This window comes from Balaenoptera borealis, assembly GCF_965194805.1.
Source record: "Balaenoptera borealis genome assembly, chromosome: 3".
In the NCBI taxonomy this organism is placed as follows: domain Eukaryota; kingdom Metazoa; phylum Chordata; class Mammalia; order Artiodactyla; family Balaenopteridae; genus Balaenoptera; species Balaenoptera borealis.
In genome coordinates this window covers 4,951,718-4,976,993 of record NC_138866.1, presented here as the reverse complement: position 1 = coordinate 4,976,993, position 25,276 = coordinate 4,951,718, and the positions used below count along the sequence as shown (strand labels likewise).

Sequence of the window (25,276 nt, the reverse complement as noted above, 5' to 3'; positions counted from 1 at the left end):
AACCATACACAAGACCTTCATGATGCTCAATGAGATAAGAACTTGAAAGATATATATTAATATGATGAATTACATTGTTTAGCATTTAAGTGTTAAATCAGCACTTCCTGGTCATGATACAGTTTGTTCCTGGATACACGGATACAATTTGCTCATCTTTTGTTAAGAATTTTTGTTTCTATATTTTTTCTTCTCTTGATCCCTGGCTTTGGGATCAGGTTAATAGGCCTCATAAGATGAGTTGGGAAATGTTCCCTCTCCTCTGTTTTCTGAAAGAGTTTGTATAGGAGTAGTGTTATTTCTTCCTTTAATGTTTGATAGAATTTACCAGTGAAGCCATCTGGGCTTGGCATTTTCTTTGAGGGAAGTGTTTTAGTTTTCTTTAAATTATGCAATCAATTTTTAAAGTTGATATATGGCTATTAAGATTTTCTATTTTTTCTTGAGTTTTGTATCTTTCAAGGAATTTCTCCTAAATTGTTGAAATTACTGATATAAAGTTGTCCACAATATTTATTTATTATCTTTATCATGCCTACTGGATCTCTGGAAATGTTCCCTCTTTCATTCCTGAGAATAGTAATTTGGGTTTTCTTTTATCTTATTGAATAAGCTGGCAAGAGGTTTTCAATCATATTCATCTTTTCAAAGACCCACCTTTGGTTTTATTGGTTTTCTCCATTGTTTGTTTCCTATTTTGTTGATTTCTGCTCTTTTTTATTTCCTTCCTCTACTCACTTTCAGTTTGTTCTTGTTCTAATTTTTTAAGGTGGTAGCTTAGATAATTGATTTTAGATTTTGTTTCCTTTCTAATATAGGCATTTAAAGCTTTACATTTCCCAGTAAGCCCTACTTTAGCACAAATATACCACACATTTCAACATTGTGCTTTTATTTTCATTCAGTTTAAAATAATTTCTTAATTCTCTTGTGCTTACTTCTTTGAACCATGGATTATTTAAATGTGTGTTATTCAATTTCTAAGTATTATAAGATTTTCCAGATATTTTGCTTTTATTGATTTCTAATTTAATTCTGTAAGGTCAGGGAAAATGTTCTTCATGATTTCAATCCTTTAAAATTAATTGAAGCTTGTTGTATGGCCTAGTATATGGTCTATATTTGTGAACATTTGTGAGCACTTAAAAAAAAATATGTGCTGTAATTGTTGGAGTGTTTTAGAAATGTCAATTAGGTGAAGTTGGTTGATAGTGTTGTTTGAATCTTCTAAATCATTACTAATTTACTTTCTATATGTTCTAGCATGCAGAAAGTAAATTACTCTCTACTGAAAGAGGAGTGTTAAACTCTCTAACCCCATCATGAAATTGTCTATTTTTACTCTCAGTTCTATCAATTTTGATTCATGTACTTTGAAGTTTAGTTACCAGGTGTGTACACATTAAGCAGAGTTATATCTTTGTGATGAATTGATCCCTTTATCTTTAGAAATTTCCCCTTTTTCCTTGGTAGTATTCCACTTCCTGAAGTATATTTTGTTTGGTATTAATATAGCCACTCCAGCTGTCTTATGTTTAGTGTTTCATGGCATATTTTTTTCTATCCTTTTCCTTTCTTTTTGGCCATGCTATGTGGCATGCAGGATGTTAGTTCCCCGACCAGGAATCGAACCCATGCCCCCTGCAGTGGACGCGCAGAGTCCTAACCACTGGACTGCCAGGGAATTCCCTCTATCCTTTTACTTTTTATTATTATTATTATTTATTTTTTAAAATTTATTTCATTTATTTATTTTTGGCTGTGCTGGATCTTTGTTGCTGCATGTGGGTTTTCTCTAGTTGTGGCGAGTGGGGGCTACTCTTCATTGAGGTGTGTGTGCTTCTTATTGCGGTGGCTTCTCTTGTTGTGGAGCACAGGCTCTAGGCATGCGGGCTTCAGTAGTTGTGGCATGCAGGCTCAGTAGTTGTGGCTCGTGGGCTCTAGAGCGCAGGCTCAGTAGTTGTGGCACACAACTACTTAGTTGCTTAGTTGCTCCATGGCATGTGGGATCCTCCCGGACCAGGGCTCGAACCCACATCCCCTGAATTGGCAGGTGGACTCTTAACCACTGCACCACTAGGGAAGCCCTATCCTTTTACTTTTAACCTATCTGGAATTTTGTATTTCAAGTGGGTTTCTTATAGATAGCACATAGTGGAGTTTTGCTCTTTCACTCAATCTGAAAATCTCTGCCTTTTAATTGGAGTGCTTAGGTCATTTACATTTAATGTAATTATTGATATGGTTAAGTTTAAATATACCATGCTGTTATTTGTTTTCTATTTGATCCACCTGTTTTTTGTTCCCTTTTCCTCCTTTCCCGCCTTTTAGATTATGTTTTAGTATTCCATTTTATATCCACTATTGTCTTATTAGCCTCTTTCGCTCTCTTTGTGGTTGTCCTAGGATTCATAGGATAATCTTTAACTTATATCAATCTATCTTCAAATAATATTATATCACTTCATCTCTGTTTACCTTTAAGATTTTCTCTTTATCACTGGTCTCAGAAATTTGATTATGATCCACCTTGGTGTGCTTTTCTTTGTGTTAATTCTATGTAGGATTCTTTGAACTTCTTGGATATGTGGGTTCCTTGAACATATTTGTAAAATTGTAATAAATGTGTTAAAGTTCTTGTCTGTGAATTCCGTCATCTCCATTATTTCTAGGCTTGGTTATAGGTCAGATTTTCCTGCTCTTTGGCACGTCTAGTGATTTTATGTTGCACAATGGACATTGTGACTTGTACATTGCTGAATGCTCAGTTTTGTTTTATTCCTTTAAAGAGTGCTGGACTTCATTCTGGCAGATCACTTTGATCCTCTCCAGGTTGCTTTAAGGCTTTTGAGGTTTAATCAAGTGTAGGCTTTTACTCTAGAGCTAATTTAGCCCCACTACTAAGGAGTCACCCTTCTGAGGACTCTAATAAAGGCCTTGTGTCTGACGTTTAACTGTGGCCAATGGGAACTTGAACAATTCTTAGCTTGTTTGAGCTCTGAGAATTGTTTAGCCTATAGTTACCCAGTAACTCTCCTTTTCCCAGCAGTTTTTTACCTGGTCTTGTGGAGTTTCACTCTACACATGCCCAGATTGGTAGTTATACAAAGATACAGGGGATCCCTGTGCAGATTTCTGCACAGGACCTCCTTCTATGCATAGCTCCTTCCTCTTGAGTCCTCTGCCCTACAAATTCTAGGCTTTTCTGGCTTACCTGGACTCTGACCTCTGTCTTATCAATTTGGAAAGCCTGCTGGGCTGTATTTGAGTTTATTCGTTAAGTACCTTTGTCCTAAAATTGCCTCTGGGCAGAAAGCTGGAGTGATCCTATATTGTAGGGCTCTTGTCTTTTTTTTTTTTTCCCCTTTTCCTTCTGTCATGGTTCACTGCCCATTGTCCAGTGTCCAAAAGCAGACACTGCATACTTTTTGCTTATTTTTCTGGCTGTTTATGGCCGGAGGGAAAGTGCCTAGCAGTTACTCCTCCATGGGCAGAAGTGCACTGTCAGAATGGGCAACAGGAGAAGGCAGCAAGGTGCTGGGGGTTCCCTGTGCATCCCTCATGTCCCAGAGCCCAACTCACTGGGCCAAACAAAGGATCTGTAGTTCCAGGGACAGCAGGCTGTGGGGACCCTGGTCAGAGACTGTGCTGAGGCTGTTCTGCCTCGGGGGGCTCCTCAGTTCAGGTTGGGAAGGGCTGGCACAGACCTTGGACTACTCAGAGGTATTTGAGTAGGGCCTGGGAGGTGGGCCTTTACTGCCACGGTCTTTTTGCAGAAGAGGAAACCAGCAGGAGTAGGATAGTGACAGAACTTGGTTTACAAATGGCAGTTTTTGGGTAGGGGTGGGGTCCCCAGGATGTGGCTTGTGACCTGAAGTCAACATTTCTGGGGTTTCCTTTGAGCTGAAAATTTGGCTTAGATTCCCAGGAGCTAAGTCCACAGTCACCAGCAGCCCCTGGGATTAATGGATAGCAGAGATGTCACCTTACTGCATCCCAGTGCCCACAGGGTAAAGCCAAGCGTCCCACAGGGCAGGCTTCTGGGGTCTGGCCCGGCAGCCCCTCCAGCCCCCTGCTGCTGCCCCTCCCCCGCCTCCACACCTCCACTCCTCTGACTGAATGCACCATGTGACCGGGGTTCCCCTGCCTGGATCACAGCCTTCTCTCCCCCCACCCCCACAGCAAATTGCCTGGATTCAAATCCTATGTCCACCGTTTACGATGTGGTGACCCTGGGCCAGTTTTAAACTTCCGTTTTTCATCTAGATGTACGATGAGCATAAAAATACCACCCACGTCTTAGGGTTGATTGGGCATTAAATGAGCTCTAGGATGCTGGTGTGCATTTGGCATTCATGGAGCACCTGCTGTGTGCCAGGTGCCATTCTCTGCACTTTTCACGTAGAAACAATTTTCTCTTCACAGCAACCCTACCAGGCAGGTACTCTCCCGAATCCCATCTTGTAAAATAAGGAAACAGGGGCAGAGGAGGTGAGTAACTCACCCAGAGTCATAGAGTTGGCAAGTGGTGGAGTGAAATATTTGAGCCAGATTCAGATTTAAGCCAGTGGAACCCACAGCCTGAGCTGTCAACCCCTGGGCTGTGCTGCCTCAAAAGCTGCTAGCTAGTGTTACTGTTGCTACCCTCCCACTCTTGGTGAGGAAGTGGACCCTTCCTCCAGGAAGCCTTCCTTGACTTCCACGGCTGGATTGGCACTAACAACACTGAATCTGTGCTGAGTGTCTCTCCTGTGTCCTAGAAGCCCTCCCACCAGGCTTCTCCCCTTCCCCACTCTGGTTTCAGAGCAGCCCAGGCCTTTTCTTGTTTTCGCCACTTTGGAAGGTGGCGTGGTGTGAGCTCCTGAGTGTGGGCATTGGAGTGAGGAAGCCACCCTGCATCAGTCCCCAGCTGTGTGACCACAGGAAAAAATCACTTCACCCCTCTGTGCCCCACTTTCCTCATCCCTGAAAGACAGGACTTCCGGAGGGAGTAGGTGAGATCACTCATGTGAGCATTCACACCGTAGCTGGCACTCAGCTCAGGGTGATTATTTGGAGGTGTGTTTCCTAAGAGACAAGAAAACTGCTTACTCCTCTGCAGCCTCTCGTGGGTGCACAAGCTCATGTTGTTTTTTTGGGGATGTTTAGAAGTTCCTGATGTCAACCAAGTACAACAAGGACTCCAAGATGTACCACGCGATCCAGACTGTGTTTGGTGAGAGGTAAGACGCGAGGAGGGCTCTGGGGCGAGGCCAGGAGAGCCTCTGGCTGCAAGTGGAGGGTCCACAGGGTCCAGAGTGTTGGATGTAGCATTAAGTCCCAATACCCTGGCTGCCAAGCGCACAACAGGGGCCATCCGTGGTGGTCACCGCTCTTGTCACCAGCACCTTCCTTCTTGTCCTTTCCCCTCCAGATGGCAGGTGGGAATGCAGGGGTCACTGAGGTTGGGGCCCACAATCACCCTTATGTATGTATGTATGTATTAAGGTAAAATTCACATCACATAAAATTCACCGTTTTAACCGCATTGGAATTACAATTCAGTGGCATTGTTACATTCACCATGTGGTGCAACCATCACCATTGTCTGGTTCTAGAACATTTTCATCACCCCAAAAGGTGACCCGACCCCGTCAGGCAGTCAGTTCTCATTCCTTCACCCCGTTTCTCACATCAAGCGTTTGTCTCTTCCACAGGCTGTTTGGCCAAGGCTTGGTGTCCGAATGTGACTATGAACGCTGGCACAAACAGCGGAGGGTCATGGACCTGGCCTTCAGCCGGAGGTGAGTGTGGCCGCAGACAGGCCTGGGGTCATGGCTGGTTGCTCAGAGGCGGTGCTGGGCTGCCAGCCTGGGTGGGCTTGGCAAGGGCGAGTCTTCACTGGAAGGGGCTTCACCTTCACCCAGGCTGAAGGGAGAGAGGAAGGACACGACATTACTGGTCAAAGAGAGAGCAAGACACCCAGCGGGGTGGGAGTCTGAGAGGCCCCCTGGTAGTTTGTGAACGTCAGGAGCTGAATGACCACAATGACTGGAGGTGTGGGGTCCCTGTCCCCCAGCAACGCCCTTGGCTCAGACCTCATCACTCCTTGTCTGGGATTTTTCATTTATTATAGTTTTCATTTTTTGGTAACATTTTATTTTTAAAATAGCTGTTTTCATGAGATATAATTCAAATACAATACAATTCACCCATTTACAGATACAATGCAATGGTTTTCAGTATATTCACAAACGTGTACAACCATCACCACGGTTGATTTTAAAACATTTTCATCACCCCCCTAATCAGTCACTCCTTATTTCCTGTCAATGCCTGCAGCTTCTGACAACCACTAATTTAATTTCTGTCTCTATGGATTTTCATATTCTATACGTTTCTTATAAATGGAATCATACAACATTTCTTTTATGCCTGGTTTATTTCACTTAGCATAGTATTTTCAAGGCTCATCCACATTATAGCATGTATCAGAACTTCATTCCTTTTTATTACCAAATAAGATTCCGTTGTATGAACATACCACATTTTATTTATCCATTCATCGGTTGATGGACATTTAAGTTGTATTTACTTTTTGGCTATTGCGAATAATGCTGCTATGAACATTTTTGGGTGGATATATTTCCCTTGGGTATATAGTAATGGGATTGCTGGGTCATATGGTAATTCTATGTTTAACATTTTGAGGAAGATAATCTTTTATTTTGATATAATTTCAAATTTACAGAAAAATTGTCAGAATAGTCTAAGGGACGTCTGTATATCTTTTACCCAGATCCACTTATTGTTTATCGTTTAAATCACCATATGTTTTGTCATTTCTTCTTTATGTGTATATACAAATATGTTTATAATTTTCTCTCTGTGTGTGTATGTATATACATTTTTGTATAGTGCATGTTTTTTAAATTATTTGAGAGTAAGTTGGAGACATTGTAAGCTCTTCCCTTAAATGCTTCTGTGTGTATTTCCTACGAACATGGACATTCTTTTACATGACTGCAGTTCAGTTATCAAAATGAGGACATTTAACATTCATCCAATACTGTTATCTAATCCATAATCCATATTCAAATTTTGTCACTTGTGTAATGACAGCTCTTTTTTTTCTTGTCTAGGATCCAATCCAGGTCCATGTGTCACGTTTAGTTACCGTATCTCTTTATTTTATTTTATTTTTTTTAATTTTAAATAATTTAATTAAATTAATTCATTTATTTTTGGCTGCATTGGGTCTTCGTTGCTGTGCGCAGGCTTTCTCTAGTTGGGGCGAGCAGGGGCTAATCTTCGCTGCAGTGCATGGGCTTCTCATTGCGGTGGCTTCTCTTTCTGCAGAGCACGGGCTCTAAGCACATGGGCTTCAGTAGTTGTGGCACGCGGGCTCAGTAGTTGTGGCCTGTGGGCTCTAGAGCGCAGGCTCAGTAGTTGTGGCCCGCGGGCTTAGTTGCTCCATGACATGTGGGATCTTCCCGGACCAGGGCTCGAACCCACTTCCCCTGCATTGCCAGGCGGATTCTTAACCACTGCACTACCAGGGAAGTCCCAGTTACCGTATCTCTTTAGCCTCCTTCATTCTAGAACAGTTTTTAGTCTTTCCTTAAACTTCTTGACCTTAAGATTACAGGCCAATTTCATAGAACATCCTTCAGTTTTGTTTGTCTGCTATTTCTGTTCAATTACACTCAGGTTGTGCCTTTTTTGGTGGGAATGGCCTGGGAGTAATGTTGTATCCTCCTTAGGGCATTGTTATCTGGAAGCATGTGTTGATCTGTCTCATTGTTGGAGATGTTAACTGCTCCCTTGGTTAAGGGAGCCTCCAGGCTTCTCCACTGTGAAGTTACTGTTTTGTATGTAGTCTGTGGACAACCATATAAACATTTTCACCTAGACTTTCATCACAGCCTCCTCCCTGGCCTCCCTGCCTCCTGTCTCCCTCCTCCAATGCATCCACCTCACCGCCCTGGAGAGATCTTACTGAAACTCAGATCTGACCACATCTCTCCTCTGTCCTGAAGCCTTCAGTGGCTCCCTGTGATCTGAAAGATGAAGGTCAGACCTCACTCCCCCTTAGTCTGCCCCTGAGACCCCTCCAACATCTGGACCCTCTCACCTCCACCTTTCTGGAAACGCTGGGCTCTTTCTGGCATCTCTGCCTATGTTGCTGCCATTCCCTCTGCCTTCTGTGCTACCCCAGGGAATTCCTCTGACTCCTTTGATACCCAGCTAAGATGTCACTGCTTGGGGAAGTGTTTCCTGACCTTCCAAGACTGAGTTCATGTCTCCATGATGGCTCCTGTCACGTCCACTGCAATGATTCTCATTCAGTCTGCCTCCCTCACTAGACCTCGGGTCCGTGAAGGCAGAAGATGCACCCTGTTCCTGGACCCCTGCACCCAGCATGGCACCAGGCACTTCACAAGCCCTCCAGGAATGTCCATAGAATGAATGCATGGAATGGTCTTGGTCTTACTGGAAAGTTGCCAGGAATGATAAAAGGAATAGACTAGAAGGAGGCATTTATTTAATGAATACTTGTGACAAGTGCCAGGGTTATGAAGGCCAACCAAGGTGACGTGGTCCCGCCCTCAGGAAGCTTTGAGGTTATCGGAGGACATAGATTCTAGCCAGATGGCCACCCACAGTGCTCATGATATAAATTCCAGCAGCACTGTTTTGGTTGACCCTCTCCATCACACTGAACCTCACGTTTGAACTGCACTTTACATTTTATTAAGTGCTTTCACATTTTTATTTAAAAATTTTTTAATTGTGGTAAGATACACATAACATAAAATGTACCATCTTGCCCATTTTTAGGTGTACAGTTCAGTGGTATTAAGTACACTCACATTGTTGTGCAACCATCACCACATATTTTTATTTTTTAGTTTCACAATAAGGTAACCAGCTAAGAGATGACTATTTTACTGGAAATGCAAAATTCACAAAGGTGCATGAAAGGAGTTTTGGGAGATTCCTGTGTTTATGAAAGTGTCAGTGACCCTTGGTTATTCCGAATTCACTACTGAGGAAAAAAATAGGAACCACTGGTGAGTTTCATCTCCAGCCATTATCCACAGAGAATATCATTATATACTTTTAATAAAATCGTGAGAATGAACTGCCAGTTTCTGCTTTTCTAGATATTAATTTTACTGAAAAATCTTGGTCCCAATCATTCCATAAAAGACAAGGAAATGTAAAATAGATAGCTAGTGGGAAGCAGCCGCATAGCACAGGGAGATCAGCTCAGTGTTTTGTGACCACCTAGAGGAGTAGGATAGGGAGGGTGGGAGGGAGACGCAAGAGGGGGGAGATATGGGGATATATGTATATGTATAGCTGATTCACTTTGTTATACAGCAGAAACTAACACACCATTGTAAAGCAATTGTACTCCAATAAAGACGTTTAAAAACTGCAAAAAAATAAAAGACAAGGGGTTGGCATTTTACTGTACCGCTAACATTCCAGTCCGATATTTTGTATCTGCAGTAGCTGCAAGGGATTCAGTACTGGTGTGGTAACCAGTGCATGGGATCCAAATAGTCAATTTGAATGTGATTTTTTTTAAAAAAAGACAACTACAAAGAATCTCGCAAATAAATATATACTTGCAAACCATGTAAGTGTTATGAAAAAAAAGTCAAGGGTACTATGGGAGCGTATATTGGAACTACTTAGGCTTAAGAGACATTTCCCTAAGGATGTGGCATTTGGGTGTCCACCTGGAGAGAGGGCAGATGTTAAGGTGTTATGAGGCATAGGGATGGAGGGTGGGAGGGGAGACAGCTCAGGCAGAGGGGACAACATGTGCAAAGGCCCTGAGAAGGGAAGGAGCACTGGGCTTTGGAGAAGATAACAGGTCATTGTAACAGGAAGGCAACGCTGCAGGCGGGAATGAACAAGAGCAGACAGCCTCCTGGGCCCAGGTGAGGATTCCCCCTCCCTCACAACAGGGTGCTTCAAAGCATTTTAGGTGAGCAAGGGAACAGATTCGAATGGTGCTTTCATTATATGCCTGGGCCACAGAGAACAAGACATGCAGCCAGCATGGTGTGGGAGCAGCAGTGACCAGACAGATGCCGGGGCCTGTGCTAGAGCTGGGAGACGGACAGGGCTGGCTGATTGGCAATGAAGAGTGGATAGTCTTTCCTAATTAAAAAAGTTATTCTTTTTTTTTTCTCTTCCCCAATTTTCTCTTTTTACTGTTTTTTAAAACCTCTTATTTGGAAATAATTTCAAATTGCTAGATAAGTTTCAAGAATAAGAATAGGAGAAAAAAACACCCTTATACCCTTTACCCAGATTGCTAACATTAAAAATGACTTTTCATTTCAAAAGCAGCACTTTCTCTTTGTAAAAATTCAGAAATATGTAATGTACAAAGGGACAATTTCCCCCCTTTCCACTCCCTCAGGGATACCATTTTTGTGAGTTTGGAGTACATCCTTCCATACCTCTTTCTAAGCTGTATGCCAGGCAGACAAGCCAGGTAGCTGTCCCGGGGCAGGGGCGCTGTGGGCTGGGAGCTCTGGGTCAGAGGACTAATTTCTGTGTAGGGTTGGGCACTATGATTGCTCAAGGACAGAGAGTGAAATGGGATAACAAAAGGCTGCAGATGGTGGCCCCAGGCAGGGCAGGTAAGGAGAGTGGGCAGTGCGACCAAGAGGTTGGAGGGGAAACTTCATGGACTCTAAGAAGCCCCAGAGGCCTTTCTTCCCTCCCTCCCCACTGTCTTCTGGAGTTTCTACATTGCCATGTCTCCTTGGGGTCAGAGTTGAAGGGCCAAGTGGCAAACAGAGGACCCGTGAAACCATTAAAACAAAGGTAAAGGGACAGTGGCCATCCTGAGTGGAGGGGGCTGGTGAACTCCAAGGCTTAGTTCGATTACTGCAGCCCCAACCTGTGAGCTGGGTCTTAAGGGGAGACCAGAAAGGCTGGGAGGGGCCCCCACCTCCACTCTGCACACTGGTCTCCCTTCAGAAAGGGGGGCACAGGATGTCCGCAGCTCTGGGCTGGTCCCAGTGGCCACTGATGTCTGTGCTGTTTCCTCAGCTCCTTGGTTAGCTTGATGGAAACATTCAATGAGAAAGCGGAGCAGCTGGTGGAGATTCTGGAAGCCAAGGCGGATGGGCAGACTCCGGTGTCCATGCAGGATATGCTGACCTGCACCACCATGGACATCCTGGCCAAGGTGATGGGAGGACGGCGGAGTGGGGCGTGGGGCGGGCCACACGGGCAGGGGGCACTTCTTCCCTCCCCTCCCCCCGCATCTCCACATATAAGCCGCCCCTTCTCTGGGCTGGGAGGGTCATCTGTTTTATCTCCTCGAACTTTTAAAACAGCAGTGTGAGGTTGGAGCTACCTAACTCAGTCTCTAGAAATGGACACAGAGAGATGCGGAGACAGGCCTTTGGCTGGTCGGTGGCAGGACTAGGACTGGATCTCAGGTCTGCCTGACTCCCAGCCCAAGCCTCCCTCCCCCTCAGCAGCCCCCATGGGGTACTGCTTGACTTTTCACCCTGGCTGTCTCAGCAGTGGCCCAGATAACCCCCAACCCAGGTTAAGGATGGAGTTCAGGCACAGTGAGTGAAGAGTCGTCACCATTGAACAATTCACTGGGAAGCTGGGTGTGAAATAGACACACAAGGAAGGCTGCATTTCAGGGGAAATGCATCTTGTCAAGGAAGGAAGCCAAGGTTTGTTGAGTGGCTACTATGTGCCACTTAATCCTACCACATCCCACAGGTTCGGGATTATCATGGGTTGTTGTAAGGAGTCGATGACATGATGCACACAGCCCTTAGCCCAGGCTCTGCCCTGGCTCTTCAATCCTCCCATCACCCACGCATGACCTTGACCTTCTCTCTCCCCCAGGCAGCTTTTGGGATGGAGACCAGCATGCTGCTGGGTGCCCAGAAGCCTCTGTCCCGGAAAGTGAAACTGATCCTGGAGGGCATCAGTGCATCCCGAAACACTCTGGCAAAGGTACCTGCCATCGTAGCTTGTCTTGTCCTCATTTGCTGGAGAACTTCCTCCTGTGATTTTTTTCAGAATGGGTTTTGAGTTCTGATATGTCTGAAGTGACTTTCAAATCAGTTAGGATTTGCATACATCCCCTAAAGTAGAGGCTGAGAATCGAAGTGGTTTAAGTAAATTAGGAGTAAATCTTTCTCTCATGTGAAATGATCCTGAAGCAGGATGGCAATGATGACCCCACAATGTCAGATGTTCCTGGATTTTTCTGTCTTTCTGTTCCACTGTCTCTAGCACATCACCTCATTGTTATAAGATGGCTGCTGCAGATCCAGCTATCGCCTCCTTGTTCCAGGCATGAAGGAAGAAGAAGGGGGAAAGGTGGCACTGTTACCAAACCGAACTTGGGTCTGCTTGCCCACGTGCAGTAAAGCCAATATATTGATACTGGGTTGTGGTGAGGGAAAGTGCAACATTTACTGCAGGGCCCCAAGCAAGGAGTCCAGGCAGCTAGTGCTTAAAAGGCCCAAACTCCCTGAAGGCTTTCAGGGAAAGGTTTTTAAAGACAGGGGTGTGGGGGGGGGGGTGTGTGGGGAGGGTGTGGGTATGTGATTAGTTTGTGGACAATCTTCTGATTAATTGGTGGTGAGGTAATCAGGAGTCAACATCATCAACCTTCTGGTTCCAAACAGTCTGGGGTCTACATGCTGGTGCGCAGCATACAGTTAATTTCTCCCACCTGGTGGGGGCTTCAGTATCTGGAAAACAGCTCAAAGGACATGGCTCAGAATATTATCTGTAGCCCTTGAGGAGGAACTAAAGATCCTTGACTTTGTTTAATAGTTAAACTATTATTTTGTCTTGCTGGACTGTTTTCCTTTCTTTCTGCATTTTACCCCTTCTCTGATTAAATTCACTCTTTGGAACTTGGGGAAGGCCTAGGAGGCTAAGGTTTTTCTATAGACAAGAGGCAGGTGGAGGACATGGGGGTGGGGGGGGACTGTTCTGGGAAGACCCCATAGAGTCCTGCTCGGCTACAGTACTTGAGTTGATTCCCAGACAGATGCTCAGGGCCCCCTCCTATTCCCTGGGACTTCAGACTCTGAGCTTAGAGTCCCCTGATGCCACCCCACCTTTTCAGCAGTTAATTTCACTCTACTTCCCTCTGGCTGAAGTTTCTTCCTTCGATGTGATCCTAATTGCCTCCGTCCTTCAGGAATCCCTTCTTATTTTCCAGTGCTCTGTGGTTATTTTAAGGCATCTTTCCCATCATTTCTAGGGATTTGGGGCAGGAAGGGGAAGCCGGTGCTTGGGCTTAGGCCACGTGGCTTGCGGCATCTTAGTTGCCAGACCAGGGATCGAACCCGGGGCCCCGGCAGTGAAAGTGCCCTAACTACTGGACCGCCAGAGAATTCCCCATAGCCCACCATTCTGATAAAGTCTCCTGGCTACTTGATCTTTTCTAGAATGTTCTCACATTCTTTCACCCTCCCAGCTTGCCGGTGCCGCTGTGGATTTCTGACGTCATTTTGGAGTTGGGGGGACAGGGGAGAGGGGAAGTGTGTGTTCAGTCCACCACGCTGAGCTGGAACTCTCATTCAGTTTATGCCGGGGAAGTGGAAGCAGCTTCGCGAGGTCCGGGAGAGCGTGCGTTTCCTGCGTCAGGTTGGCAAGGACTGGGTCCAGCGCCGCCGGGAGGCCCTGCAGAGGGGGGAGGACGTGCCTGCTGACATCCTCACACAGATTCTCAAAGGTGCCAGGGCTCCCTCGAGGGCCTTGGGAGGGCCAGGCAGCGGGAGTGCCCCCCATCTGTTGACTCCAGCTGGTTCTGTCTGGCTCTAGGGGAGCGGGGAGTGGGGAGGAGACCAGGATTCTTAGTGTCCCAGGCGGCATCTACTCCTGGGGCTCTGAGACTCGCCTTGTCTTTCAGCTGAAGAGGGGGCCCAGGACGACGAGATTCTGCTGGACAACTTCGTCACCTTCTTCATTGCTGGTTTGTAGCTTCAGGAGTCACCAAAGGTTCAGAGCTTTGCAGGAGTGAAGGGGACCGTGGATGGCTTAAACGCTGGCTCAGAGATCTTCTTAGACAGTCTGAGCGGAGTTGGCTGCGGAACTGGGGGGCTGGGGTGAGGGGAGCAGATGCCCTCTCTCTTAGCTTGGCGAGGCCCAGGAGGCTCTCTTGGTGGCGTCCCACCTGGTTCTGGAGCTGGCGATTGTGAGGATTTGTGAAGCTGCCTTTCTGGGCTCAGGAGAGGTTGGCCACTTGAATTCAAGGCTCTGCCTCACTCAAAATTTATGCGGAGGCCTTCCGTAGACTAGCACCAGAAGATGTGCTGAGCAACTTTATTCATTTGCTCATCAAATATTTCTTGAGCGTTGTCCTTCACCTGGAAGACTTCTCCTCACCCTTCAGCAATCCCTTAGGTGTCTCTTCCTCACGGAAGCCCTCAGGGATTGCCCAGACTCATCAGGCCCCTGTTAGAAGCTCTCCATGGCGCCCAGAGCTCCTCTCTGCCCACACATCTCACAGTGTTAAGTCGTATGTTTATTGGTGTAATTCGATAAGATCTGTCTCCCCCAGCAGATTGCATGCTCGGTGAGCCAGGGGTTATGTTGTTTTGCTCACCTGTGTATTCCCAGGGCCCAGTGTCGTAGGTACCCATAAAGATCAGATGAAATGAACGAAGACCAGGCACAGGGAATATAGAGATGAACAGGATGAGGGATACTTCATAGTCTGATGGTGGAGGTGGACAGACAGACAGAATTGCCTTGCTGGGCAGTGGATTTTCAGAGGAGGAAGCCTGCCTCCCCTGCGAGAGGGTCACAAAGGAGGAGGGGGTCTGCCACGTGGACGGCGTGGAAGAGGGCCCTCCAGGTGGGGGTCACATTCACAGATAGCCCGGGAGACCTGGAGCAGTGGGACCGGAGCAGGACTTCAGGGCACCGTCCTCCGCACATGATAAAGTGCTTTCTGAGTGAAGGCTGGCTGGTCTTCATGCTGTGAGCCAGGGGCCCGAGTCCTGGATGTGGTTCTTCCATAGGCCGGCTCTGTAGCCTGGGCCTCAGTTTGCTCATCTGTAAAATGGGGATGTCCGTCCAGCCTTCCAGTGGGGGTTTAATAACTCCCCTCATGTCCTCCTCACAGCCCACCACGAGCCCTGTGCCCCTACCGCAAGGGGCCGGGCAGAGGACAGCTGTGTCTCTCCTCCCGTTGTCCTTTGAGGAAACTGAGTCACTGCTGGCAGTGCAGAGCCAGGGCCAGGCTGGGACTTCCGGCCACTTCTGATTCCCCTCCCCGGCCTCCCCTGTGCGGTCCCCTGGCCGTGACTTGCCCACATTCCAGCCCTGGGAGCAGCTGGACCTCCTTCCCAGCACCTACTTGCTGGAAGGTGTAGGCCCTTCTCTTGCATTCGAGCAGCCCCTGGGGCCCCCTGGCTAGCAGTGGTTGCCACCTGTTAAGCGCCCTACCCCTTTAGAGGAAAGTGGTGCAACTCAGTTCCCTCCCTGGCCAACTGGGGCGGGGGTGGGGTTGATGCTATCAACTTGACCAGATCCTGCCAGAACCCAGAATCCGCCCTCTCCACCTGGGAAGTCGGTCCGCGTGACAGGAGATGCACCCTCTTCAGACCTCAGGGGCTGGTGCCCGCAGGTCCATGGGCTTTGGGCTTGAAAGCTTTGCTTGACTTGAGTCCTAGCTCTGTTCCTCCCGCTGTGTGACCTAAGAGGGACACATTCCTCTCAGCCTCAGCTTGCTCTTCTGCAAAATGGGGACGAATATCCCTCCAGGCCAGGCAAGGCACAAGGATGGTTGCAGCAAGGGGCTTTTAGGGTGTGAGACACTGATGCATGGAGCGAAGGCCATTTCTTTGACAACATAGGTGGCACCAGGAATGCGGAGGTGGACAGGTGTCTCCCTCGTATCTGTACGTCTGGCTCAGCCAAGGGAGAGAAGTGAGGGCTTGAACTACCACCAGGGGCTTGGGGTCTCAGAGGCCAGGCAGGCTGGGCCAGCGGCAGCCCTGTAGGCCTTGTGGAGCCTCCGCTCTCCTCCTTTCCCGCAGGTCACGAGACTTCTGCCAATCACCTGGCATTCACAGTGATGGAGCTGTCGCGCCAGCCGGAGATCTTGGCGAGGTACGAAGAGGGGAGATGGGGGGCTCCCCTTGACGTTGGTGAAGGGGTTTATCTGATGTCTTGTTCCTAGAGGACCACCTGCTCCCATCTCCCATGGCTGAGCCCCCTCCAATGTGTCCTGCTTCCCTTCACCCCAGGGTCTTTGCACGTGCTGTTCCTACTTCTAGAAGCTCCTCTTCCTGCTTTTCTCCTGGAGAATTCCCACTCCTCCTCCTCCCCCTTCTTCTTCCCCTTCCCCTCCCCCTCCTCCTTCCCCTCCCTCTCCACTTCCCACTTTCTCCTCACCCTCCTCCTCCTCCCCCTTCCTCTTCCCGCTCCTCAAAAGCCTTCTTAGACCCCTGAAGCATCCACTCTGTTTCCCCTCCTAGCCTCCTCCCAGCTCACAGATGCGTTTTCTCCTGGGACTGTTTGCTTTGAGTCTATTTCAGTCATGAAACCAGAAGCTCCAAGAGGGCAGGGACGTGGCTCTTTCCCTCCCAAGATGTACTCAGGGCCTGGCCAGGGGCTGGCACTGAGGACTGAACAGAATTCCAAGCAAAGTGCTGAGGGAGCGCTTGTCTGCACCTGGCAAGACAAAGGAGGGCATCGCTGGGGAGATGGCATTTGAGCTGGGCCATTGGTTTCCTTAAATACAAACAGTGTCCCTCAAGGACGGTTGCACAGACGGGCTGAGCTAAATGTAAGAGCGCTCTGCAAATGCCGCCAACAGGCTTGGGGGTGGGACCTCCGTGGACATGGGGAAGGGTCCACGAGAGCAACGGTTGTCATCACCGGCAGGAAAGGGCAGATTGAACGATTGCCTGAGAATATAACACCGTTGACCCTTGAACGACAAGGGTTTGAACCGTGCGGGTCCACTTACACATGGATTTTTTCCACTAAATACCTGCTACAGCACCACACGATCCGCAGTTGGTTGAATCCGTGGATGTGGAGCCACGGACACGGAGGGCCAACTGTAAGGTTATACTCGGATTTTTGACTGTGCGGAGGGTCGGTGCCCCTAACTCCTGCGTTGTGCAAGGGTCAACTGTCGCTTATTGGTGTTTAAAAATACGTAATAGTATTTATTAAAAATTTGGAAAAAAGCAGAAAAGTTAAAATAATGATTATAATTATAATAATAAATCCACCTGTGGTGCCCCCATCCACTCAGTGACAGTTCATGATTAATTACTGAATTTTGCCATGTATATTATCACAGGATTGCCCCACATTTTTGCAACCTCTTCCCAAGTTCTTTTTTTTTTAATATTGTGTCTATGTGTATATATGTATATCATATATATATCATATATAATATCATATATATAATAAAATTTACCATTTAAACCATTTTCAAGTGTACGGTTCAGTGGCATTAAGTACATTCACACTGTTGTGGATCTGTCACCACCATCCTTCACCACCATCCATCCCCAGAACACTTCAGCATCCCAAACGGAAACTGTCCCCGTTAAACACTAAAACTCCTCACTCCCCGCCTCCCTTCCTCCAGCCCCTGGCAACCACCATTTGACGTCCTGTCTCCAGAAATCCGACTCCTCTCGGGACCTCATATGAGTGGAATCATAGTGTATTTGTCCTTTTTGTTTGGCTTGTTTCGCTCAGCGTAATGTCCTCAGGGTTCATCCGTGTGGCAGCAAGTGGCAGGATGCCCTTCCCGTTTGAGTCTGAGTGATACTCCCTTGTATGTATGGACCACATCTTGTTTATCCATTCATCCATCAGTGGACACTTGGGTTGCTTCCACCTTTTGGCTATTGCGAATAGTGCTGCTGTGAACGTCGGTGTGTAAATATCTATTTGAGACCCATCTACCCAGAAGTGGGATTGCTGCATCACAAGGTAGTTCTGTGTTTAACTTTTTGAGGAGCCTCCATACCGTTTTCCACAGTAGCTGCACCACTTTACATCCCCACCAGCAGTGCACAAGGGCTCCGATTTCTCCACATCCTCACCAGCACTTGTTATTTTCTGTCTTTTGACAAAAGCCCCCGTCATGGGCGGAAAGTGGTCCAGGTCCACCTTTACGGCTGCACATTATTCTAACGGTGCGCGTCCTAAGGCTTGTACCTGCATCCCTGCATCGCTCCTTCTGCTGTTTCCAGCTGCTGTGAACTGGGCTGAAATAGGCATCTTTGTGCAAAGACCTTGTTCTGTGGTGGTTTGTTTCCTACAGCCGATTCCGAGCAGCACACACAGCGGGTGAATGTTTTAAGGGCCTGGAACGTAGTTCCCAGCTGCCTGGGCGTCTGCGTTTGGACATGGAGGTTCCTTCAAGAACGGGGGCTGGGGGGCAATGTGTGCAGCGGGGAAGCCCCAGGCCTCTCTCTTCACGTTTCCTCCCATCCTGCCCTTCTTAAAACTAACGTGGGGCATCTCTCCTTGGAGACGAACTTGTCTTTGTCTGACTGACAGGCTGCAGGCCGAGGTGGACGAGGTCATCGGTTCCAAGAGGCACCTTGACTGCGAGGACCTGGGGAGACTGCAATACCTGTCCCAGGTGTGGGGATGGGGGAGAAGCTTCTGGGCAGAGGTAGACAGTTCATCGACCAGACCTGCTGCCTCCTTGAACCCTCTAGTACAGGGGTTCTCGAACGTCGCTGCACCTGAGAATCCCCTGGGAGGTTAAAAAATTGCCATGTCTAGGCTGCTCCAGGCCAATGATACTGAGTCGCTGGCGGCGGGACCCAGCATGGCTAAGGTTTCCCAGGGGATTCCAGTATGGAAACCAGCCCAGTTAGGCCTGGGTTCCACAAGCATTAGGCTTCCCAGCTGGGGGCCAAGCTCAGCAGAACCCACCTCCAGCCCCCAGCACAGCACAGGAGGAGGCCTTCCTCGAGCTGCCGGAGTCCTCGGATGGTGGGAGCCCTGGTTTAGAGGGAGGCCTGGCTCTGGTCTCTGGTCTGGTCTGGTCTCTGGCACTGTGCCTTTGCACAACCCCTCCTCTGGGCCTTGGTTTCTCCTTCTGTCACATGAGGGGTTGGACACGCAGATGAGGCTGACCTTGCAGGGGTCAGGGACCCAGTTCGGCCGTGGGTGCACATTCAGCACCATGAAATGGAGCAGAGATGCGTCCGGGACATGCTTCTGGCACTTTCCATGGGGTCTCCTGACGTCTCTCGTTATCTCCCCGTGTGGTGTCTGCAGGTCCTCAAAGAGTCGCTGAGGCTGTACCCGCCAGCGTGGGGCACCTTTCGTCTGCTGGAGGAGGAGACCTTGATCGATGGGGTCCGAGTCCCCGGCAACACCCCGCTCCTGGTGCGTGGGGGCCCTGCCTGCCTGCCCCCAGCTGGCCAATTCGGGGCTGTCCGCTGAGGTCAGGGACTCCTCCGAAGTCCGTGACCCCGTTATCCTCCCTGGCCGCCCCGTGCATTCTTGTTTGAGTCCTACCATAACCCTGTGATGAATTTTCTCTCCCCACCCCACTGTCCAGTGTAAGATTACAGCGGATGATTCTAAAAGGGAGGTGCCTCATTTACAGCTGAGGCTGCCTGAGGCTCAGAGAAGTTAAGTTACTTTCCTGAGGTCACACAACCAGCAAGAGGCAGAATGGGATGTGCCGAGTTTCAGAGCTGGCCCAAATTTGCCCCAGTTCCTTCTCTCTCCATGGCCCCTCCTCCCACTGAGGTTGACTTTCTCCCCCCTGTTCTCCTTTACATTTTGTTCCTCTGGCTGTTTCCTCATTCATTCATTCATTCAGGCTCCATTCATGCACAATGACCTCCCCAAACCCACCACCTGCCCCCAAAACTAGAACGTAACCACCTACGTACGCATCATTCTCCTGATTCCCTCCAAAAGCTGTCACTCTCCTGAATTTTGTGCTTACCATTCCCTCGCCTTCGTGTGTGTGCACGCCCACACAATAATATGTCTTAGGACTTGCTTTGTGACTCAGTACAATGTCAATTAAGATAGTGTAGATTTCCACGTGTGGCTGTAGGCCATCAGTTTTCACTGCTGTGTAATATTCTGCCGTGTGAGTTGCACTATTGCACATCGATTCCGGGGTCAACAGGCATTTGAGAGGGTCCCAGTTTGTTGCCATCATGAGCACAGCTGCTGCTGTCAGCTTTCCTGTCCTTGTGTCCTGATGCAATGTGCAAATGTGTTTTTTGGGTGTGTGCCCAGGAGTGGGAGGGCTGGGTTGTAAGACAGATGACTGATCAACTTTATAAACTGGGGCCAAATTATTTTCCAAAGTGGCTTTTCCAGTTCAGACGCTCCCTTGTGGTGTTAAGAGAGAGTCTGTTCCTTATCTGCCTCACCACTTAGTAGGGGCCAATTTCTTATTTTTTGCCAGTCCAGTAAGTGTAAGGAAAGTATTTTGCTGTGGTCTTGATGTGCACTTTCCCGATTACTGGTGAGGTTGGGCAGCCCTACACTGTTTTTCCTCTTCTGTGAGGTGTTTGTTCATTTCCCTCTCTTGGGTCGTTTGTCTTTTCTTACTATTATGTAGAGTTGTCTTTACAAATTCACATGTTAATGTTTTATCAGGTAGATGTGTTGCAAATGTCATCTCTAGATACGTGGTTTGTCTTTGTTTTTAATGATCTGACGTTCTTAAATTTTTTAGTGGTTAGTTATCTTGTTTTGTCTTGTTTAAGAAATTCTTCCCTGCTTTGAAGTCAGAAGAGTATTCACTTACATTGTCTTCTACCATTTTACACTTTTGAAAGTTAAGCTCTTATCTAACTGAAATTGATTTTGTGTATGGTGTGAGGTAAGGGTCTGTGCTTGCTGAGGCTACTATTGCAAAGCATCACGGACACAGTAGCTTAAAGAGCAGAAATTTATTTTCCCATGGTCCTGGAGGCCAGAAGTTCAAGATTTAGGTGTCAGCAGGTTGGTTTCTTCTGAGGCCTCCCTCCTTGGCTTGCAGACAGCCATCTTCTCCCTCCATCTTCACATGGCTTCTTCTCTGTGTGTGTCTGTGTTCTAATCTCCTCTTCTTATAAGAACACCAGTCATACTGGATTAAGGGCCCCAGTGACCTCATTTTAACTTAATTACCTCTTTAAAGAGCCTATCTCCAAATACAGTCACATTCTGAAGTTAGGACTTCAACTTATGAATTTTAGGGGGATGCAGTTCAGCCCCAGATAGAACCTATGTTTATTTTTACAAAGGAGAAAGACGTGCTCCAGTCCCACCTGTTGAGTCTCCCTTCCCCAGGGCTCTGCCAAGCCCTCTCCAGCACGTATCAAAGCTTCATCCATGTGTGCTTTTTTTTTTTTCTTTTTTTGGCCACACCATGCAGGTTGTGGGATTTTAGTTCCGAGACCAGGGATCGAACCTGGGTCCTCAGCAGTGAGAGCATGGAGTCCTAACCACTGCACCGCCAGGGAATTCCGTATCTGTACTTTTTTTTTTTTAAAAACATCCTGCACCAATACCACCTGCCTTAATGACCATCTCTTCAGAATGCCCTTACATCTGGCAGGGCGAGGCCCTGGGGCTGACTCTCCACCCACGTGTGCAACCCCATGGACCTTGAGTCGGCAGACCCAGGCTCTAATCCCGGCCCTGCTCACTGCTGGCTGGGTTAACTCAGGGAAGACCCTGAACCTCCAGGCCTCAGTACCATCCTTGTAAGATGGGGATAATGGTACCTGAGTCAACAGGATAATACAGGATAATGTACATCACGTGTCTGGCAAAAACCCCTGGCACGTAGTAGGCGCCCTTTGCTGACCTTAGACCCCTCCTGATCTTATGCTCCCACTCAGCTCCAGGTCCCCCCTCCAGCCCTGGATGCTCTGGGCTCTCACACAGAGAACCAGGGGCAGCAAGGGCTTGGGGAGACACTTTGTGCAAAGGTCAGCACCCAGGGCCCAAGTTATGGGGCATGAATGGCCCCTGGGGGCCGGGGCATGGAGCATCAACTTCAATCAGGAGGCGCCAGGTGTGCAGGTGAAAGGCTAGTGGGGGCTCTGCGGCTCCCCCACTCCCGCCCCGCTGAAGCAAGCCTTGTGCTGAAGAGAAACTTTGAATAATAACAGCTCTCAGGAATCTAGAGAAAGATGGCCTCGCAGCAGACCTGAGTTTGCATCTCATTTTGGCCGCTTACTTGCCAGGTGACTTCAGGCAAGTCATGAACCTCTGAGCCTCAGTTTCCTCATCTGTAAAATGGGGATAATTGTAGCTCCCCCATAGGGTGAGGTCAAGCATGGGATGATGTAGCATGCCCAGCTGGTCGGCAGCATATTGGGCTGCCCCCTTTCTTCCTCTTAGAGACTTTTCAGGGGCCAGTGGAATTCCACACTGGTCCAGATGGGCAGGTGGAGAGATGGCCAGGTGGAGAGATGGGTGGGGAGATGTGTGGGTGGGGAGATGGGCAGGTGGAGTAGAGCAGGGGTGGGGAGTGCGGGAGGGGGTACTCTGCTCCGAGTCTCCCCACTGGGTGACTGCAGCAGGTGGGGGAGGTGCGAGGGGACCCATCCTCGGAGCCAGAGACAAGCAGATCCTCTGCCCGGCAGTTCAGCACCTATGTCATGGGGCGAATGGACACATACTTTGAGGACCCGCTGACTTTCAACCCAGATCGCTTCAGCCCCAAAGCACCCAAGTAAGTCTCTCTTCAAACTGTCCACAAGTGGAGACCTGGTGGGAGGATGGTCCCCGTGGCCTCTGGTCTGAGCTGCCTGTGCTCACTGAGCCTACATAGCCTTCCAGATCACTGCGAGGGAGTCGTGAACCCCACTCTGCCCCCATTTACAGGGAGGAAATCACGGCTCAGAGAGGTTAGGTAACTTGCACAAAGATGAACAACCAGGAAGGGGCAGAACCAAGGTTTGAGCCCAGCTCAGACTGGTTTTAAAGTCTGTGCTCACAACCAGTCCCTTATACTGGGAAGGCCTGTGACTTGGGCAAGTGACTGCATCCCCGCCCCCCCCACACCTTGATGCTCCTATCTGAGAAATGGGAATACCGACGGCTCCCTCTAGAGGTGGCTGTGGGAGTGAATGGTTTCAAGTACTGAAGCAGTGGTGGGGAGGAGAGCCAGGCTCAGGGGACAGACGCCTGAGTCCAGACCCAGACTGCCCAGAGCTGGGCATGCGACCGGCTGAATAAGTGGAGTAAGTGACGTAGGACCTTGGGGGTGTTGCTTTGCCTCTCTGAGCCTCAGTTCCTCCATCTGTGAAATGGGAATAATAACAGCTCCTTCCGGAAGGCTCAAAGGAGGATAAAATGAGACAATGCAGACCCAGAGCTTAGCCGAGTCAGCTGTTGATGTCTTTAGCATGTTCGAAAACCAGCCCTGGCCCAAAGCCGGTCATCACAAGGATGGCTTTGTCACGACTGTTGCGGGGCTGCCTCCTGACGCCTCTCTCCCCGCACGCAGGCCGAAGTTCACCTACTTCCCATTCTCCCTGGGACCCCGCTCCTGCATTGGGCAGCAGTTTGCTCAGGTAGGGGGCCAGCGCTGGGGTTTCTGCCCAGAAGTGACTGCGGGGTGACGTCTTGTCCGGGAAGCATTTCAGAGCCCTGCTCTGGGTCCCTGGGCTGGGGGCTGGGGGCTGGGGACCCAGGCAGCTGTGGCACTTGCTGCTTATTCCCTCATTCACGCCACTGACCCCCCCACCCCGCCCCCCCGCGCACAGATGGAGGTGAAGGTGGTCATGGCCAAGCTGCTGCAGAGGCTGGAGTTCCGGCTGGTGCCCGGGCAGCGATTCAGGCTGCTGGAGCAGGCCACGCTCAAGCCGCTGGACCCTGTGCTGTGCACCCTGCAGCCTCGGGGCTGGCAGCCTGCGCCCCCGCCCCCGCCCTGCTGAGGGGCCCCGGGCAGGACTGGACTCCTCCGCCAGGGCCGTGCCCACGCTGTTCCCCTGCCCTCTTCCCCAGGAGCGCCCTCCACACTGGCTCCCAGCGGGCCCTCTGCCCACCGCCACCTGCTTCACAGCCCTGAGAGCTCCCCGTCCCCTGCTAACTCCACTGCCCTTCCTGGACCAGCGCCTGCCATCTCCCAGCTGCCGCCCAGATGTGCTGTTGTCTCCCCCCACCCCTTTACACAGGCCACGCCCTCTGCCAGACACCCTAACTCTTGCTCACTCCCTAAAGCCCTCTTCAGGTGTCACCTCCTCCAGGAAGCCCCCCTTGCCACCCCCCGGCTGGGCCAGGGCCCCCTCCTCTGTGCTCCCTTGGCCACCTGTGCTACCTCTAGCACCACACTGACCACACTGTATCATGAGTGTCCTTCGATGTGACCAACTGCCCTGCCAGGCTGTGAGTGCCTCAAGGGCAGGGACTGCGTGTGATTCACCTCTGAGCCCCCTGTGCCCACCCAGGGCCTGGCACAGAGTCGATGCTCAATAAATAAATGTGTTGACTGCATGAATGAACGGCCAGACCAGGCCAGGGCGCTCTGGCCTCCATTTTCTCATCTGCAAAATGGGTGCCTTGTTGAGGTTGATCTCCCTAAGGGCTGATGCAGGTCTGGAAGCTGCCCCTGGAGATGCCCAGACAATGCCACGTCGGGAGAAGACAGCCCAGGTTCCCACGAGGGTCCCGTGTTATGTGCAAGGCCATGCTCCTGGGGGGTGAGGCTGGGACTGTGGGCAGTTTTGAGAGCTTGATTTGAGAGGGTCGGGGTCCCTGGGGCCTGTGTGGTCTAGTCTACTCCCAACAAGGCCACTGACACTCCAGAGGGCCTCACATAGGCTGGAGCCCCCAGGATCTCTCTTGGGGGCAGCTTGGTGGAGCTGAGTGTGGACGCCTGGCCTCACACCCACTGCACCTGTGCACCTGCTGGCACAGGGCTGCCCCTCCTGACCTGGGCGGAGGAGGCTGCTGGGGCCCAGGTGCTGAGACTGTAACCCTCGCAGCAGTGGGTGGGTGAGGAAGCCTTCCCTTCGTCCTCGGGGCTGAGGGGTGGCCGAGGGGCAGGAAATACGGGACCCGCCATGTCCTCTGGGCCTGTCCAAGGGAAAGGGCCTGTTTCTCCTTCAGCACTCGGGAGTTTGTCTTCATGCAGGAACAACTGGCCCGCTGCCTGGGGTACGTGCGCCGGACAGGCCCCCCCACCATACTTGAGAGGGCACGGATTTGGACTGGCCCCTGCTGTATGGCGGCTCCTCAGCCCTTGCTGCAGTCTTGAACGACAGCCCCGAGGGGTCTTCCCAGTTAGCAGACGAGGAAACTGGGGCTCAGG

At 49.6% G+C, this 25,276-nt stretch overlaps 1 protein-coding gene across 4 annotated transcripts in view; it reads left to right on the top strand.

Moving 5' to 3' along the window:
* CYP46A1 (cytochrome P450 family 46 subfamily A member 1) overlaps positions 1-24,463 on the top strand; it is a 33,245-nt gene extending 8,782 nt beyond the window's left edge. For all 4 annotated transcript variants that reach the window (XM_082387731.1, XM_082387730.1, XM_082387732.1 and 1 more), the window contains 12 exons: positions 5,149-5,222; positions 5,697-5,783; positions 11,062-11,200; positions 11,884-11,994; positions 13,585-13,735; positions 13,913-13,975; positions 16,047-16,119; positions 18,541-18,625; positions 19,273-19,383; positions 22,605-22,693; positions 23,471-23,537; positions 23,730-24,463. In XM_082387731.1, the coding sequence (XP_082243857.1) occupies positions 5,149-5,222; positions 5,697-5,783; positions 11,062-11,200; positions 11,884-11,994; positions 13,585-13,735; positions 13,913-13,975; positions 16,047-16,119; positions 18,541-18,625; positions 19,273-19,383; positions 22,605-22,693; positions 23,471-23,537; positions 23,730-23,900 (1,221 nt within the window). In that variant the 3' untranslated portion in view covers positions 23,901-24,463. The remainder of the gene's footprint in view (positions 1-5,148; positions 5,223-5,696; positions 5,784-11,061; positions 11,201-11,883; positions 11,995-13,584; positions 13,736-13,912; positions 13,976-16,046; positions 16,120-18,540; positions 18,626-19,272; positions 19,384-22,604; positions 22,694-23,470; positions 23,538-23,729) is intronic.
* The last annotated feature ends 813 nt before the right edge of the window (positions 24,464-25,276 follow it).